Source organism: Dipodomys spectabilis, unplaced genomic scaffold, assembly GCF_019054845.1.
Source record: "Dipodomys spectabilis isolate Male_0828 unplaced genomic scaffold, ASM1905484v1 ptg000043l, whole genome shotgun sequence".
In the NCBI taxonomy this organism is placed as follows: Eukaryota; Metazoa; Chordata; class Mammalia; order Rodentia; family Heteromyidae; genus Dipodomys; species Dipodomys spectabilis.
Window position 1 is genome coordinate 22,802,900 of NW_024870720.1, and position 17,101 is coordinate 22,820,000.

At 38.5% G+C, this 17,101-nt stretch overlaps 1 protein-coding gene across 2 annotated transcripts in view; it reads right to left on the minus strand.

Moving 5' to 3' along the window:
• The window catches only part of Epha5 (EPH receptor A5), a 293,039-nt gene extending 285,709 nt beyond the window's left edge, over nucleotides 1-7,330 (minus strand). For both annotated transcript variants that reach the window (XM_042678116.1, XM_042678115.1), the window contains exon 1: nucleotides 7,150-7,330. In XM_042678116.1, coding sequence (XP_042534050.1) covers nucleotides 7,150-7,330 — 181 coding nt within the window. The remainder of the gene's footprint in view (nucleotides 1-7,149) is intronic.
• Between the last annotated feature and the right edge of the window lie 9,771 nt (nucleotides 7,331-17,101).

Consider the following 17,101-nt stretch of genomic DNA (forward strand, 5'->3'; position numbering starts at 1 on the left):
AGCTGATAGAGATTAGAAACTTTTACACTCTGATTCCTGAATTATCTTTCAAATGTATGACTAAATTTGATACTATTATTATTTTTTAATGTTCAGGGACATGATCAATAAGCAATTTTTATCGTCCCCATAACACACAATTGGAAATCGTAACTTCCTTTAGGATGTTGGTATATAACAATAATTGGCTGTTACTGTCCTCACTTGTGTTTCCTTCTTGGGGAAGGAAACACAAATGAGGGAAAGATATGACAGATGAAAGCTCGAATATGATATTACTATATACAAAAAAAAGGGACAGTATCCATCTCTGTGTGAAAAAGAACAGACTGTATTTTCTCTAAGTCTTCCAAAACTTAGCCTGAAACATGTTTCCAAGCAGGAACATTTTCTCACAAAGCATATGCAAAATATTTCAACCTTCAGTCTTTGATTTTCTGACTTCATTTTTTCAAGTAATTCACTGACTTAAAGCTGTGGCCCAGTTTATTTACAACTGAAGAAAAACTTGATAGAGGAAGATGATGACCTGGGCAGCAGTCCAAAAATTAAAATGCAATTAAAATTATTACAGTTATTTTAATCCAAATTATTTAATACATAGAGTGCCTAACTACAAGTGTTTAGCATGAATCAAACAATATAACTATCAATGAATTAATTACAAGGTAAAATATATACATATAGTTGAAATAATATTATCCATGAAATTCCTTTTCCTCTTATATTGTGGTTCATATCTTCGGAGTCAAAGAGAAACAAGTATAAAGTTAAAGTGTGTGTTATGGATGAGGTGGAGAGGAGGTCTATAAACTGCAGTATCTTTAAATGGCATTAAAGTGAAGACGAAACATTTGAATTGATATTGAACCTGTAGTGGTAACATATTGATGTCCTTCTTGCCTTTCTTCTACCCTTGCCACAAAACTTTCACATGTCCCAAAACGTATCCATGAGCACCCCTTTTCACTCACATCTCAGCCAGATTATTATGCTCAGCTTAATAAAAGCACCATAATTAAAACCATGAACTGTGAATCACTGGGAGACACATAGGAAAGAAAGCATGACCTAGATTCTCCCTTCTTTCAACAAAGTTTTGTATCCTGTCTGATTGTTTGAGAAATAATTTAAACAGTATTAGTAAAATAACTCATAAGATGATAAGAGACCAAGGCTGTGAACCCTATCAAAAAAAAAAAAAAGAGAGAAAACTTTAATTATGAACAGAAACAACTAGGCTTTTTTAAAAAAATAGAATATAACTGTTATTCTAAGGGCAAAATTCACACACAATTCTGAACAGGATTTTCAGGCAAGTTTTAAGTGTTTGACATTACTCCTTAAGATTTCTTTAAATCACGGAAAAGAAAATCATCATTGTTTGAACTGCATTCAAACTATAATTAAGTGATAGTTAATAAATTGGATAAAGCTACACCATTTAAAAATCCAAGTTAAATTACATTAATTTTTCCTGACATGTGACATCTAACATTCTCATTAGGGACAAAAGATAAAAATTTTGAACTTTGGGAAAAAAGAAAGGTAATATGATAAATTACTAGACATTACATCAGGCTCAGTTCAATTTCTTATATATGTTATAACATTTTTCTATATTTCTTTACACTAAGACATTGATCAATTAAGAATTTTTTAGAGGATAGTGGAAGAAATTAAATAAGAATTTAAAAGTTTCTAATTATCATGAGATTTAGCCACCAGAATTACATTTAAAGTTCAATTATATATATCCCATTATAATATTAAATTAGAATCACATTATATGTAAAAATAAGTAGAGTGAATAAATACCTTCCATGTAAAAACTTTGATGTAAATGATATAAATTCCAATTATGCCAATGTCCAAATACTAAGAATGTTTAAGTATTAAAATATTGTTGTGATACAAAGAGCATCCTCTAGTACTCAAGAACATCGGTACATTTACATTTTGATTTTTGTATGCCTATTATGCAGTACCATTTATGGCATCAGTGGTTCTGCTGTTTTGTGAAAAATTCTTCATCAAAGCAGTACCCTATATATACTGGTGTATGAGTTACTGAAAATGACACATACAAAATCTTACAGGGTATTCCTTTAGTCCTTGCTTAAACCTCTAAAATATACATCATTACCTCTGGACCAACAACTTTCTGGAAAATTCAGAACAAGGGAAAATAAATATAAAGTGAAACCTTCTTACATAATCATCTTTTGAATTGTAAATTCAAAATAACCTACTTAAAATATATGTCATATATTCTGAGCTAACTATTTTCAATTAAACCAACAATTCAGACAAAATTTTCACAATGTCAAATATTGTACCCTTCTAAAAGCCATACACTATACAGTGCTTTAAAAACTGTCTCTTACAGCATAGAGTTGTTTTAAAAAATCATTATGCCTACATTCAAGAAGCTGTTTTTATTTCTTGTGTTTATTGTATTTTATTGAATAAACATATTTTGGTTATTGTGAAGGTATGCATTATTAAGCTTTTCTAAACATATGAACTGTTAAAATCTGTGTTGATAAATATTTTAGAATTTAAAAAATTACTTTCAAAATTTAAACATACAGAAATAGACTTACACTATATTTAATTATATCAGTCTGAAATACAACACATAAGATGTTTAATATCAACTAACTGTTGGGTTTTGTATGTATAAAACAGACAGGAGAAGTCCTTTTAAGAAATCCTTTTATTGGGCCCATCCTGCCTTTTATAAGGTTAAGTCACTAGACAGTACAGGAAGTAGCCTTCTGAGTCTCTAACAATTTACATTTTTAGCTCTCATACTACTTGTATAATCACAATGCAGAGGGAAAATATTGTATTGGTTTGTAATGTTTAATAATATTAAATATGTAAGCATTATATTTTAATTTATTTTGATAGCTTATTAAAACCATTATGGATCTATTTTAAGATTGTGAAAAATGTTAATATCAATTCGAGCTAGTCACTGATTTTAAATGTACCTGCTTCATTGAATAGAAAAAATAATGTGTAAGAAGTTTCAGTACAATTTACACTTGTTATTTTCTTAAGTATGTACAATGTTTCTTCATTTTGAAAAACTTAAATTTGATTCATAAACGAAAATATCTACAGTTAATATAGCACTGAGAATTGTACCATTTTTATAGCTTAAAAGTAGAAAGGTAGCAATATTTTCCTAATGAAAGGTAAATTATCCATTTGAGAGTGTGTGTGTGTGTGTGTGTGTGTGTGTGTGTGTGTGTGTGTGTGTGTGCGCGTGCACAGCTGTTAAGCTCAAGTGGTAGAGTCAAAAGCTACAAGGAAATTTCCAATGAAGGCAAAAATTTTCACTGCAGTGTAAATTTGGGGAATGCCCCTCATTTCTATTTTATTTGAGGAAGTAAAATCCTCTTATCTGTTTACCCTGACACCCAAGAAAGAGCTTAATATGTCACAACCCAATCTACCCTCTTCCTCTTTTCATGGCTTATTAAGCAAAATGGCAGGACTTTTTATGGTCTTTTCTGGTTCCAACCGTCTAAGATTCAAATAGAAGTAATGGCTTTTCTTGTTCAGTAATGTCCTGTTGAGGGAACACTTTTACTGTCCTTTTCTGTGAAGTCTTGCCTGTTTATCTAAAAAGAAATGAATTACATCCGGAGGACAAGGCCACAGAATAAAGCCATTTAGTTTTACAAATCTATTATGTCCTCCAATATATTTTATGGGCCTGGTCCTATTATAAAACAAAACAAAACAAAACCTAAAAAAAACAAAAACCCTTTTAACCTTTTCTTTCCCTTTTGCCTTCTCCAACATGAAACATGCAGTGACAAGGAACTGGACTTTTCAAATACAAACTTCTGAACTGTCAGAAACATTTTACTGGGACTTTACTGACTGTTGCTTCAATGAATTAAGCTTGATTCACTGCTGGTGAATCATTTTCAATACAGAGCTGTTAGGCAGTAATTGGCCAAGAATCCCTGCTGAGAAAAGCACTTGTCAAATAATGCTTGTTTACAAATATATCTCCAGACAGCAAAAAGTGGCAGTTACTGAATAAGTTCAGTGCCACCTCCAAAAATTCATAACAGTTGGCTTGCCCCTTTTCCTTATTAAATTTGTCAAAGTTGTCACTTGTTGATACAGCTTGCTATTATTATCCTGCTTGATCAGAGAAATGTTTCCTGCTGAATATTCCTCTGTGTTGTTTGATAACAAAAATTTTGCATGTATTTTAAATGTTTCCTCTCCATGGGGTTTATACCTGTAAAACACAACAACTATTTGTCTTGTAAATTGCTTAGAATCAAAGCTAAAAAGTAAATTTTCTGATTTTCAGTTTACAACAAATTGTCATTCTACACAAATCTCGTATGAACAATGTCTTTACTTTTTAAAAGATATATGGTTTTCTGTTCAATTCTACTTATGTTAAAAGTTATTTTTTAATAATCACTATACTATTAATTTAAAGAGAAAATTTACATTCTATATTTTCCTGTCTTGAAGCCTGATTTTTCTACATTATCAGAGCATTCCATATTACATGCATGTATAACATATATACACAACATTTTGGAAAATAGCTATGTAACTTTATAGGTTGGGAGAAAAATTACATGAATGTAAGTTACTAATGGATTTAATATGCAATTCAACTCTTTCTGCTCCATACATTTCAAGATTCTTCAAAAATCAATTGAAAAAAAATTAGCTTAAACAGCTAAATAAATAACAGAATGCTGAACATCTATTTTGGTGTTCTATGTATAACATTAGCAGAGAAAGCCAAAAAGAAGAATGTAGATTTCATAGAACCAAAACTAAATTCCAGGATCACAGTAACTGGAGGTTGAAAAACTGTTGGGCAGGATTGGTAGGAATTAGAAGGGGGTGGGGGGAGGGAAGGCACAAATCAGGTGAAGACTATATTTCTAATTACATAAAAGAGAAAAGGCCACAACATGTGAACCCAATAACAGGAATGCTTTTATTCTTGGGGTCTTCCAGAGGGGGAGGCGGAAAAGTGGCTGAATTTTGGGGGAGGCCTCTCCAATCCTCAGGTCACTGTGACCAAGTTTTGGTGTGTATTCAGTAAACTGGGAAGCTGTGAGCTCCAAATTTCACATCAGCCTGGCTCCTTGCTTCTCGATTCATGCTCTGCTTAAACATTAGAAGGCTGGTGGTGTTACCTCCCTGGCTTGCTTCCTGCTTCCTTCCTTTCCTGCTGCTTGATTTTCCTACCTGCGTGGACTTGGCCCTGGTTTCCCCCTTGGTGCCACCCTCCCTGAGAACTCTCCTTCCCCTTCTCATGGAGGGGACTCTCTTGTCTACCTCGGTTTTCCTCTCCCATCGCACATGGATTCCCCCCCCCCCCCCAAGACTGGAAATTAGAAACGGAAGACGAATGATGCTATAAACAGCTTAAAGTCAAACCAGGATGCCGCTGGCTAACATACAAACATTCCAAAAGTCCCCTAACCCTTCTGGGAACCTTTAGGTTTCTCACCTAATGAATCGAACATGGGATGATCATAAAACGTTTTAGGACCTCAGAAAACACTTTTCAACTTTATCCGGAAGGCAAAACACAGACTGCTGGGTTTGAGCATGGGAGGTTACGTCTCCACACACATACGCAATCCTTTGATCAGATTTCTTTTTAAAACCAAAGAGGTTGAAAGAGAGAAAGTTCCGTGGGTGGGGTGGGGGTGGGGGGCAGGATCTGCCTAGCTTTCGCTGGGCTCTCTGGGAACTGGGAACACTTGGATGGGAGTTCAGCGCCCTCACCTACTGCAGAGGCTGAGCCCTTGAGAGTCACAGGGACACACACCATCATGCCGCCTTGGTGGCGACCTCGTCTCCCAGGTCCAGCGCCAGCGCCGCCTCCCCCCTTCCCCACTCTCCCCCATCAGGGACTGGAAGGGATTTCTTTAAGGTAATCTTCACCCCAAAGCAAACCCTCAAGTGCTCTAACCAGGGAGGTGGCTTTTTACTGTTTTCCTAGAGAAGAAGTGCGCTCTGTGTAACCCCGATCCGGACCTGTGAAGCTGCGCTACCCCACCCCAAACCCCCACGAGAGATCAGCCTGTGAGCTGACACCCGAGCGCTGTCCAGCGATGACAGAGAGGGAGGTGGAGCCGCGGCTGGAGATGCATGGAGAAGGGGGCATCCGAGGGGCTGAGCACTGCTTCTCTGAGAGCAGGTGTCCTTTCCTGACAGTGCCCAGCCTTCCTCTCCTAGAGGGAGGCCAGCAGACTTCTGAGTTGGAGCACAGAAATTGGGGAGAGGGCTGGGCACCCCAGGACCCGGTGTCTGCTGGCTCAGGAGATGAGCCCTGCCTGGGGTCCAGCCACAACTCCTTGCAGTTGCCACCAGCCGCAACCCACCTTCCCGCCTTCTTCTAGCTGCGCTCCAGTGCCACAGTGACTTCCCCAAAGAGAATGGAACCCGTTCCATGAGGGAGTCTTCTATTTATTATGATTATTATCATCATCACTATTATTTGCTATCCTGTTCCCCTAAGAAATAAAAGCCCTCGCTGCCCTCCTAGATCAGCAGCAGCAGCTTTCCTAAATAACATCTCCCGAGATGGGCACTTAGCCCTCACTTTCACCGCCCTCATCCCCCCCCCCGTAAAAAGCATCAGCCACCCCCCCACACACAGCTGTTCCCATGACCAACATTAAATAACGGTTTCCATAAACCTTCATCAGCCCCCGAAGATCGTCATCTATGCTCTGCCTACTGAGCCCGAAATGCCACACTTCCCCAGCGCGCCCGCGCCCGGGGGGCCGCACCCAACCTCCCAGCGCGGGGTTCAAGACCCCCTCTTTGCTCCTTGGGGCTTACTTCCCAGCCCCCCAACCAGCCGCCGTCCACGCGCGCGGGTTCCTCGCCCAGCACTCTGCAGCTCGTGTCAAACAATGCAGCCCCCAAACGGGCGGAGAGCAGGAGCGAGCGAGAAGGGAACAGGCCAGCCACCGCGGAGGACCACGGATCTCCGTGGGAGATGAGGGGTGGGCTCGAGTGAGTGTGGAGCGCGGAGACCCGCACGCTCAGGCCCCCGCCTCACCCCTGCACCCTAGGTTGCCGCGGTCCCTCCCCCAATGCCCCCCTCCCCCCCCACCCCCCACCCTTTACCTTCGTTGCTGGGGCTGGCCAAAAGGGTCCGGAGTGCGGCGCACAGAAGAAGGCAAGTCCACAGGGGGGCCCGGCGAGGTGCGGAGTAGCAGCCGGCCAGGGACACCTGGGCGCGGGCAGTGTCCGCGCTGCTACCTGGGGTCCGCAGGAGTCCCGCACCCCGGGGCTCGGAGCCCCTCATTTTCTACTACCCTTCTCCCCTGCTACTGTCCGGAGCGAGCGGTTCAGTCCACGGCTCCCGCCTGGAGGAGGAGGCAAAGGAGACTCCGGAGGTGGGGAGGGGGGGGGGCGGTGGTCTTCCCGGTCCTGTGCCTCCTGGCACACGAGTCCTGCAAATGCGGGAACCACAGATCCGTTGAGACGGCTGAAGTTTGCTTTGGCTCCTTTCGGGCCCCGGGCTCGGCAGGAAGAAATGAATGACTAGTTCTGGTGGCTCGTTCAGTGCCGGATTGGGCTCGATCCAGGGAGTCCAAGGTGGCGTGGGGGTGGGGGGGCAGGGGTCCCACGACGTGTTCTTTTGCCTCTTTAGACTTTTTCCCCCACTCTTTTTTTTTTTTTTTTTGGAATGATGATGCTTTAAATGCCACTGGGCCGGGAAGGTGAAGGTTCTCTGCGCGTCTTCAGAGCTGAGATGCAGGAGGGTAAGGCAGACAAGTCATCTTAAAATCAAGACGAAATCTCTCTCCCCAGGGCAACAAGAGCAAGAACATAAAATAAAGGCAGGCTAAAGGAAGTGGGGTTGAGAACATGCGGGGTGGGGGGGAGGGTGGGGAACAGGGTAGGCGAGCCCAAGGCAAAGAGGCAGAGTTCAAAGAGGGCTGGAAAGAGCTGCGGGGCTGCGCGCGGGCGAGGGGCGGGACTGGCGGCGCCCGGAGCTGCTGCGGGCCCGGGCGGGCTCAGCGAGGAGGCGGTGAGTGCGCGCCGGCCCCCGCCGAGGCGGAGCGGGCGAAGGCGCGGGCGAGCCGGGTGCTGCCACGCCACCGCCACGGCGCGGCTCCCGCTGTGTCTGGAGCTCCGGCGGCTCTGCTGCCTGCGCACTCTGCGCCTCCCACTCCCTTCCCTCCTCCCCTCCTCCCCTTCTGCCTCCTCTCTCTTCGGCTCTTCTCCCTCCCCGCCCTGATTGCGCGCAGCCTCGCCAGCGAGCTTCTACTGGTGTGAGTTGCACACAGTACACACACACACACACACACACACACACACACACACACACACACACACACACACGCAGGGAAGTAATCAGCAGGCTGCCTTGGTGAGTGTTGCCTAGCGGTCTCTGGGAAAGATGCGTCTTCCTCCTCCCTGGATAATTAGGGCCAAGGAGCCTCCTGGTGATGCCAGCGAGGACCACGGTTGCCCACAGGCAGATGGAAAAATCAACCTCAGCTCAGCCCTCAGCTCCTATGGAAGCAGGTCCCTGAGGGTTTCGGGTTGATCTCCTCTCCGGCTGCCCCTCATGGGTTTGTGGCATCCCTAACCTTGGCTTCACATAGCTGAGCATTCGCAGGCTTGGCAGGTCGTGGCTAGTTTTTTAAACACCCATATGGCTCTGGCTACATTGACCCTTTCTGTTCTTCCCCCCTGCTTTTTTCTTTCTTTTCTTTCTTTTTTTGAAGGGGGAGGGTGAACTAGAATCGGGGTAATTATTTCCCATGCGCTTCACAAGCAAATTGTCGAATATCTAATTATAGAGGTGATAGGGCGGTCTGAGATTTCAGACAGTCAAAAGAATGTATTTGGTATGGAGATTTCTTCCCGGTGCCAGGTACTCTAAAGATGTCATAATTTAATTTTTATTTAATTTCGTGAAGAGAATGTGTTAGTATTTTTAAATTATAGGATGTGTAAACCCAAGTCATTAATTTCTGTGAAACTAGCATGGGTCAAATAATTTCAGAGTTTTACTTTTTTTCTAAGTATTTTAATTGCCTGTATTCTAGTACATCGAGGGAATTTGCAAATAACTAGGAGAAAACTGTTTAAGATGGTTTAATTTCTGTACCTGAGTTCTGTTAAACCTCTTTATAATATTTTTTCCAACTTATTTGTTTCACAGAGATCCATCAGTATACTTGGGTATACTGGCATTTGAAAAAAGACTGCAAACAAAAGGACTATAAAACCAAGAGTGAGATTAAAATGATATGCCATATCTCATTTAATACAGAACAAGTAGCCACTGTAGAAACACTGCTTGTATTCATGGGAAAGCTTGTATTCATGTCTCTAGACGTATGCCAGTCTTTGCACAATGTTTAGTTAATGCCATTTGCTTTTAAAACTATTTACAATAAAGACAAAGGAATAAAACGGTGGTGATGAAGTTTTGTGAAGAGGTGGGAAATCGTCTTTGATCTTATTTTCTGAAATGTTTTGGCACTACAAGTCTGAAATCAGCTTCATTATATTATAATGTGCTTCAGATGCAGGAAGCAAATGCAGAGGGATCTCAGGGAAACTGTCTTGTAGCTTGGCAGACAGTCTCACAGGGAGCCGGAAAGTTGAAATTTATGTTTCTATTGGAAGAACACTCAAGAAATAAGCCTCTCCCACACCCATTTATAGCTGAGTTACTTAAGCATTTCTAAACAGAATACCAAATACAATATCTAAAGTCAAGGGACACATAATAAAGTAGCTAATAGAAGAGGCAGTTTAATGGGGCTCTGAGCTAGGTACTTTCTTTGTATAGGCCTCAGAAACTCACTTAACAACAACAACAGAATTTATATGTGGTCTTCCAGCTTCCCTTTCTTCCCCATGTTCTGCATTCTTGTGTTACTACCCTTCTCTGTTCACCAGTCGCTAGCTATTTACTATGAATACAGTATAACTGAATTTCTTTAACGACTTCTGCAATACAAGCTTTATATAAACTTTGTATTTTATTTTTCTCTATAATTTGAAACTCAATTTTTATTTTCTCTAAATTGCCCCACATCTCTTTGATTTTTATAGATGCTATTATTCCATTCTATAGAAATTCCATCCTCAAAAACAGTTAATACCAGCCCTCTCCACACAAATATACAACTTTCATCTGAACTTTCCCCAGTATTCAAGGAGAGTCAGTCATAAAAGCCAGATTTCTGTCTTCCTCACAAAAAATGAGTTGCTTTTTGTTTTGTATATAGTCATGGTCTATGATTAACTATGACTAACCAAAAGTGTCAATGTGGTTAGAAATAATTATCAATATAGTTAGAAATAATTAGCTACCTGGGAACTGGTGATTCATGTCTATAATCATAGTTGCTAAGAAAGCTGAGACCTGAGGATCAAGGATCATGGTTCAAAGCCAGACTGAGCACAATTCATGAGACTTTTACCATCAATAACCACCTAAAACCCAGAAATGTAGTTCTGGCTCAAGTGTTAGAACACTTGTCTTGAGAAAAAAAAAATCTAAAAGACAATACCTAGGCTCTGAGTTCAAGACCTAGGGCACATACATACATACATATACATACATATGTGTGTATATATACATATATATAATTTACTAACAGTATATATGTTATATAAAGTGTCAAGTAGATGATGGAAACCAGTAATGCCAAGGAAATGGCACAGTTGTCACTATGGTCATAATTGTGTGCTCTCTACCTAAGATTGCTAATTTAAATAATTAATACACAATACAAGATCTTTCCTAGACCTCATATAAGTCCCTACCCTTCTTAGTTTAATATAACTTTAGAGAAAGTCACACTTGTTAAATGAATTGCAATGGCCCACAATCAAGGTTACTTTGCTGGTAAGGAACAATTGGTCACAGAATGCAATGTTGGTGGTTTGACTTGGGCCTCACTTTCAAAGTAGATCTTACATTTGCCCAAATGTCTTTATGTTGGCCTGTAGCTATGAAACATACTTACATGACCATAACATTGCATGAAAATAGACTTTCTCTTTCACACTGCTTTGCACACAGATATTGGCTTGGAGTCCTCATTGTTCACATTTCTCATTGCAAACAATGTCTCAAAAGGTGGAAGTAACTGATACTGTCCTGGATCTCCGCTTGCATATGGCTTCAATACTGTATTTTCTTGGGCAAAGGTTATTCAGAATATTATTGATAAGGTACCTTGAAAGACAACTATCCTTATAAATTGCTTCAGTAATATAGTATCAATACGCTAGATAGTCCTACATTCAAATTAGAACAGCAAAAACAATCTTAATAGTACTTACTGAGGGAGGGTTTGTGATGGATGTTTTTACATCACATATGCTGCCGCCATGGTAGGGATGTAAGTATTACCCCTGTGACAATGATGAGAAAAATGATAAAATGAGGTCAAGTGGTGTGGCTGGTAAGACATAAGCATTTTAACCTGTGGTACTAATTTTATTTATGAAAGTCCTAATGTAAAAACTGTAAATAATACATTTGACAACCAATTAGTCAACAAGATAAAAATTATCCCTAAAGATCTCCAATAATGAGAACAATTAATTGGTAAATATATTTCTATCATTTCTATATCATTTAAATCCAAAAGTAATTGAACAAATATTATAATCAATTTAGATAAAGAGACTAACCATCACAATTAAGCATTACTTAGAGAAAAAGACTGATTTACACAAAAGCATGAGCATTTTTTATTTTTTGTGTAATGGTTAGAATGGACCAAACCAAGACAAATAATATGATCATAGTCAGATAATATGAACAAAATTCTAATCAGGTAATAATAAAAGTCAGATAATACTAAAGTCAGATAATATTAACAAAATACAAAAGTACATGGTCAGGTGATAGTAATAAAAGTAGAAGTCACTGAACACATGTATAAACATGATAGAAATCAATACCAAGAATCTTCACAGCCTTGTTTAAAATGTTTTTGTCACATTGCTACAAACTCTTTGGAAACTTAGTGGAAAACAGAAACAAAATGAATGGGGGAATGAGAAACCAACCCTGTTGGAACTATAAATTGTATTATTGAACAGAGTTTTATCAGTCTATGACATGCTGAGATGAGCAGATATAATTTTCTGGTACTTTAAGGGATATAATGTGTTGGGCTGGGAAGGTGGCTCAGTGGTAGAGCGCTTGCCTTGCATGCCTGAGGCCCTGGGTTCGATTCCCCAGCACCACATAAACAAAAAGAAAAAAAGCCGGAAGTGGCGCTGTGGCTCAAGTGGTAGAACGCTAGCCTTAAGCTGAAGAGCTGAGGGACAGCGCCCAGGCCTACAGTTCAGACCCCACAACCGGACCCCCCCCCCCAAAAAAAAGAGATATAATGTGTTGTTTAAGTAATCAGAAACCCTTGATGTTCAAAATCAACTATACATATTATTATAGAGATGTATTTTCATTTAATAAACATGTTACAAGAAGAATAAATTTTAATTGTTATAAAATGTTGGTTCATTTTTAACTTTTATTTCCTTGAAGTCTTACAATCATCTTTCTGTCCTAATAACTCACAAATCTACTTATTAATATGAGGTTAGATTTTACTTATTTTACTACGGTTTACAATTAGTATTTATGATTGTTATGCTAGAGCAAACCCAGGGGTTTACAAATGCTAACATGTGCAAGAATGAGCTCTATTCCCAGCACTTATTATTATTATTGAAGGTTACTTGATTATTAGTTGGATGTTTAACATAAAAGTAAAAAATACTCCTTTTTTAATGAATTAGTTAACAACCTGAATAAATAAATCATTTCATTTTTAACAGTAAATGAGTATTATTTATCAAAACTTCATTATTTAAACAATCATATCATAATCAGCTCCATTTTTCCATTTCTATGATTCTCCAGAACAGAATGTACTTACACCACTATTCTTAATTATTGTTAATTGCTGTATAAGACACAAGAAGACATTGAACTAAATTACAGTGAGCTCAAAAGCCACGGCGGATGATGTTGGTGGTTTGTCCTCTAATCACTCCTATACCTCTGTATGGGCACTGAAGATATGGCAGCTTCATGTGAGGTTTTGTGGCTGCTACCGGTTATGAGGAAGCATGCCAGCTTTCCAGGATGTTCTCTGGTGGTGTTTGCCTCTAGCATCTTGGCTAAGAGGAATCACATACAGATGTGGACACTGAAATAATAAGGACTCTGGAGGCTGAAAGAATAGGAAAAGCATACATAGAAAAGTAAAACAAAAATATTGAAGTGACACCATTGTGAGTTACAATCCCACTCACTCCAACTTACCTTCTAGAATCTACAAGTCATTTCTAACACATGAAAAAGTAAGTGACAATATGTCTCATATTCTCAGGATAGGATACAACCCAAATATTATAGCAACAAGAAGATTTAAAACTACTCCATTCCTACAAGAGCATGTTTTATAACATAAATAGATATAGCTTGAAAGTGCAAACCAATATATTTATTCAATTGCTTGAGAAAAAAGACATATATATGTGATCAAACTTTGTGTTATTGCTGACTATCCATTGAATGCACTCCTAGGTAATCTCATGGAATCTATTGATGGGATGGTAATGAGGAACATCTTTTGTAGGGTTGTTTCCTGATCTACTCAGGTCCCTGAAGTTTTAGGACCACTTACTCTTGTTAAAAGGTTAATCAAATAAATTATTACAATGGGACAATGTATTAACACTAGTGATAGTTAAATAAATAAGAATACTTACTTCTGTGTGTATGTCCTGGTACTTTGACTTGAGCCTTATGCTCTCACTTGACTTTTCCATTCAAGACTGGTGCTCTACGATCTGAATTTTACCTCTGTTTCTGGCTTTAAAACAAAAAGAAATTTCAGAGGCTGGGAAGCCCAAAATCACGGTGATGGCATTTGGCAAGAGCCTTTCTTGTGAATCATATCATGTCAGAAGGGATTCCATGGTAGAAAACAAAGAGAGAAAAAGGAGTCAAGCTTGTGCTTTGGTAAGAAAGCTGCTCTGCCATCAATGACATCAGCACATTCATGATGATTTTTCATGGTCCCATTTTTCTCCCTCTCCCTCTTCCTCTTCCTTCCTTTCTTCCTTGCTCTTTTATTTTAGATATTAAAAATTGTATTGAAAAGATGATGAGCAGGGGGGTTACAGTTATATAAGTAAGGCAGTAAGTACATTCTTTTTAAATCATTGTTATTCACCCCTCTTTATCTCCCACTTACCTCTGTCTATCCCCTTACAAGTTGTAATGTTCATATCCAACATAGTGTCAAGTGAGTATGTTGCTGTGGCTCATCATGTTCTTTTTCTTTTTTAATTTAATTTTATTGTCAAGGTGATGTACAGAGGGGTTACAGTTACATAAGTAAGGTACTGAGTAGATTTCTTGTCAAACTTGTTACCCTTTCTTGATAGCTAATTGGAGATAGCCGAATGGATTTTTTTGCTGGGCTGACTTCAAACCATGATCCTTAAATTTCAACCTCTTAAGCAGCTAGGATAACAGATGTGAGCCACCAACACCCAGTGTAAGTACTGTTGTATTCAATTAGAAGTAGTAAATGTAATGTAGCACCTTGTGATATCATTCCCATATTATAAAAATGGAACCACTTAAATGTTTATATGGGTATTTGTCTATGAAAAAAAATCATAACTCTAGTTGGGGCACCAGTGGCTCAAGCCACTCAGGAGTATTGAGATCTGATGATCATGGTTCAAAGACAGCCTGGGCAGAAAAGTCTGAGATTCTTATCTCTCTTTAATCACAGAAAAAAAAGCAGGAAATGGAGTTGTGGCTCAAGTGTTAACCTTGAGCAAAAACTGCTCTGGGACAGCACTCAGGCCCAGAGTTCAAGCCCCAGGATCTGCAGAAAATGAAATGATACCACTAAAATCAAAATACAAAGGCTCAATTAAAAGTGCATTTTTGAGTTTAGCAAACTACATAATGTTAATATCTCAACATCTTTGCATAAATTGTGGTATATTTTGCCTCAATTAGATAAAAACAAGAGAGAGATAAGAATTTTTTTATGAAAGCAGGAACAGAAGTGTGTGGAAAGATAGAATTGATGATTAAAATTTTCTGCTACTATAAATTAGCAAAGCAAAAAATGTCTCAGTCTCTACTCCTATTCTAAGTACATCATTTTTTTAAATCCTATTTACTTTCTGAACTGACTCTACATATTTAACAAGCAAGTTCTCCCTTCCTTTGTATCATGTAATTTATGGAAATTTTCTCAAAATATGAAAGAATATGTTTTAAAAATTGGTGCATATCTCCCTTAAGTCTTTTGTCAGGAATGTAATGTTCTGATATACTAATATTTATCAAATGATTTCCTAGAGTTGGTCCTCATATTCTCCTCCCACTTTGAAGACAACTCTTTCCTCTTTCCTTCTTCTTTAGAATCTTATTTTAGAATCTTCTTTTTTATACAAAACTGAAAAACATATTCAAAAGCAGTTTCCAAAAATCATTCCCAAACACACTCTTTCTCAATGTTTTCCATCGAGTTTCTGTCTACAAATTCTCAAAAATTGTGACTCAAAAAATTAAAAATCATATATATTAGGTCTCCTGGTTATCATGGAGCCGTCTTTTAAAACACATTTTTTGCTTCCAGTTTTTCCTGATTAATTTATAAACTCTTAGAAAAACAGAACACTATATGGGAATGGCATGTATATTGGTATTTTTAAATGATGAAAGGACATTTGCTTAATATGAAAATATAAGTAATGATTTGTATTTGATGGTTCGTAACTCACAATTAACTGTTTTAAGAGATAGATATGTTAAAAATTATTTAAATATCAGTACAAATAACCCCAAAGAGAAACATGACTCAAAAAAGGGCCATACCAAGAATTAGAACTCAAGTAAAATCATGATTTGGAATCTACCCATAGACTTTTCGTAAATTTTATTTTTGTCTTGTAAATTAATAAGAAAAGGTAAATGAATATTCAATATATTAACCAAGTACATTTTTATAGAACAAAATCTTTGGAGAAAACATCTCCCATTTTTCAACCTTACAAAATATAACCACAATATTATTTATGTCCAAGAATCAACTCTCTTCCAACGTTTACAAAGATGAATTAAAAAATGAAAACATAGAAATGTCAAGACAACATAGACAAGCATAGAAATGTCATCTCTGTTCTTAAATACACATCTTTCAAGGGGTGGCTCATGGCATTATTCCTGCGCCTTGACATTCCTGAAGAGTTCACACCAGCTTTTACTGGTCTCCCAGCAGTGAGTGGTAAGTGTTATTGCACATATGTACCCTCAAAATATGTTGGCATTCCAGCTGAGTATCATGGCTCATGCCTGTAATCCTAGCTACTCAGAAGACAATCCAAAGATTGTAATTTCAAGCCAGTCTGGGCAAGAAAATCTGTGAGACTCTTAACACCAAGTAATCACCAAGAAGCCAGATATGGAGGTATGGCTCAGATAATAAAACCCTAGCCTTGGGAAAAAAAAGGTCTGGGACAGCACACAGGTACTGAGTTCAAGCCCAGGACAGGAACAAATATTTATATGTAAGTGGAATTCCACAATGTTATCTTTGTAACACTGCATTGTCTCTTAGGGTTTTGCTTGTCAAAATGAATTTACTTCAAGTGAGTTTTTATTTTGAGATAATTATAGATTCATAAGATGTTGCAAAGAGATGTAAAACAAGGTCCCATGGACCCTTTCCCAAATCTCTTCCAATGTTCACATAATATATATTTGTAATATAAAATCAAAACCAAGAAATTGACATAGGAACAATTTATAAAGCTACTCCAATTTTAAGTTACACATGTAGTCATTTGTGAGCATGTGTGAACATCATTTTATGATGTATTTATTACACTTGTAGACTTGTGTAACCACAAGGAAAATCAGCTTAGCAAACAGTACATTCAGCTACATATTCCATCTAGCTACCCCTTTATATTCACAGAATTACTGACCTACAGTTTTGATAACAGTTATCTTGTTTTGCTACCTTGCAAGTGTTGCCTACATAGAATG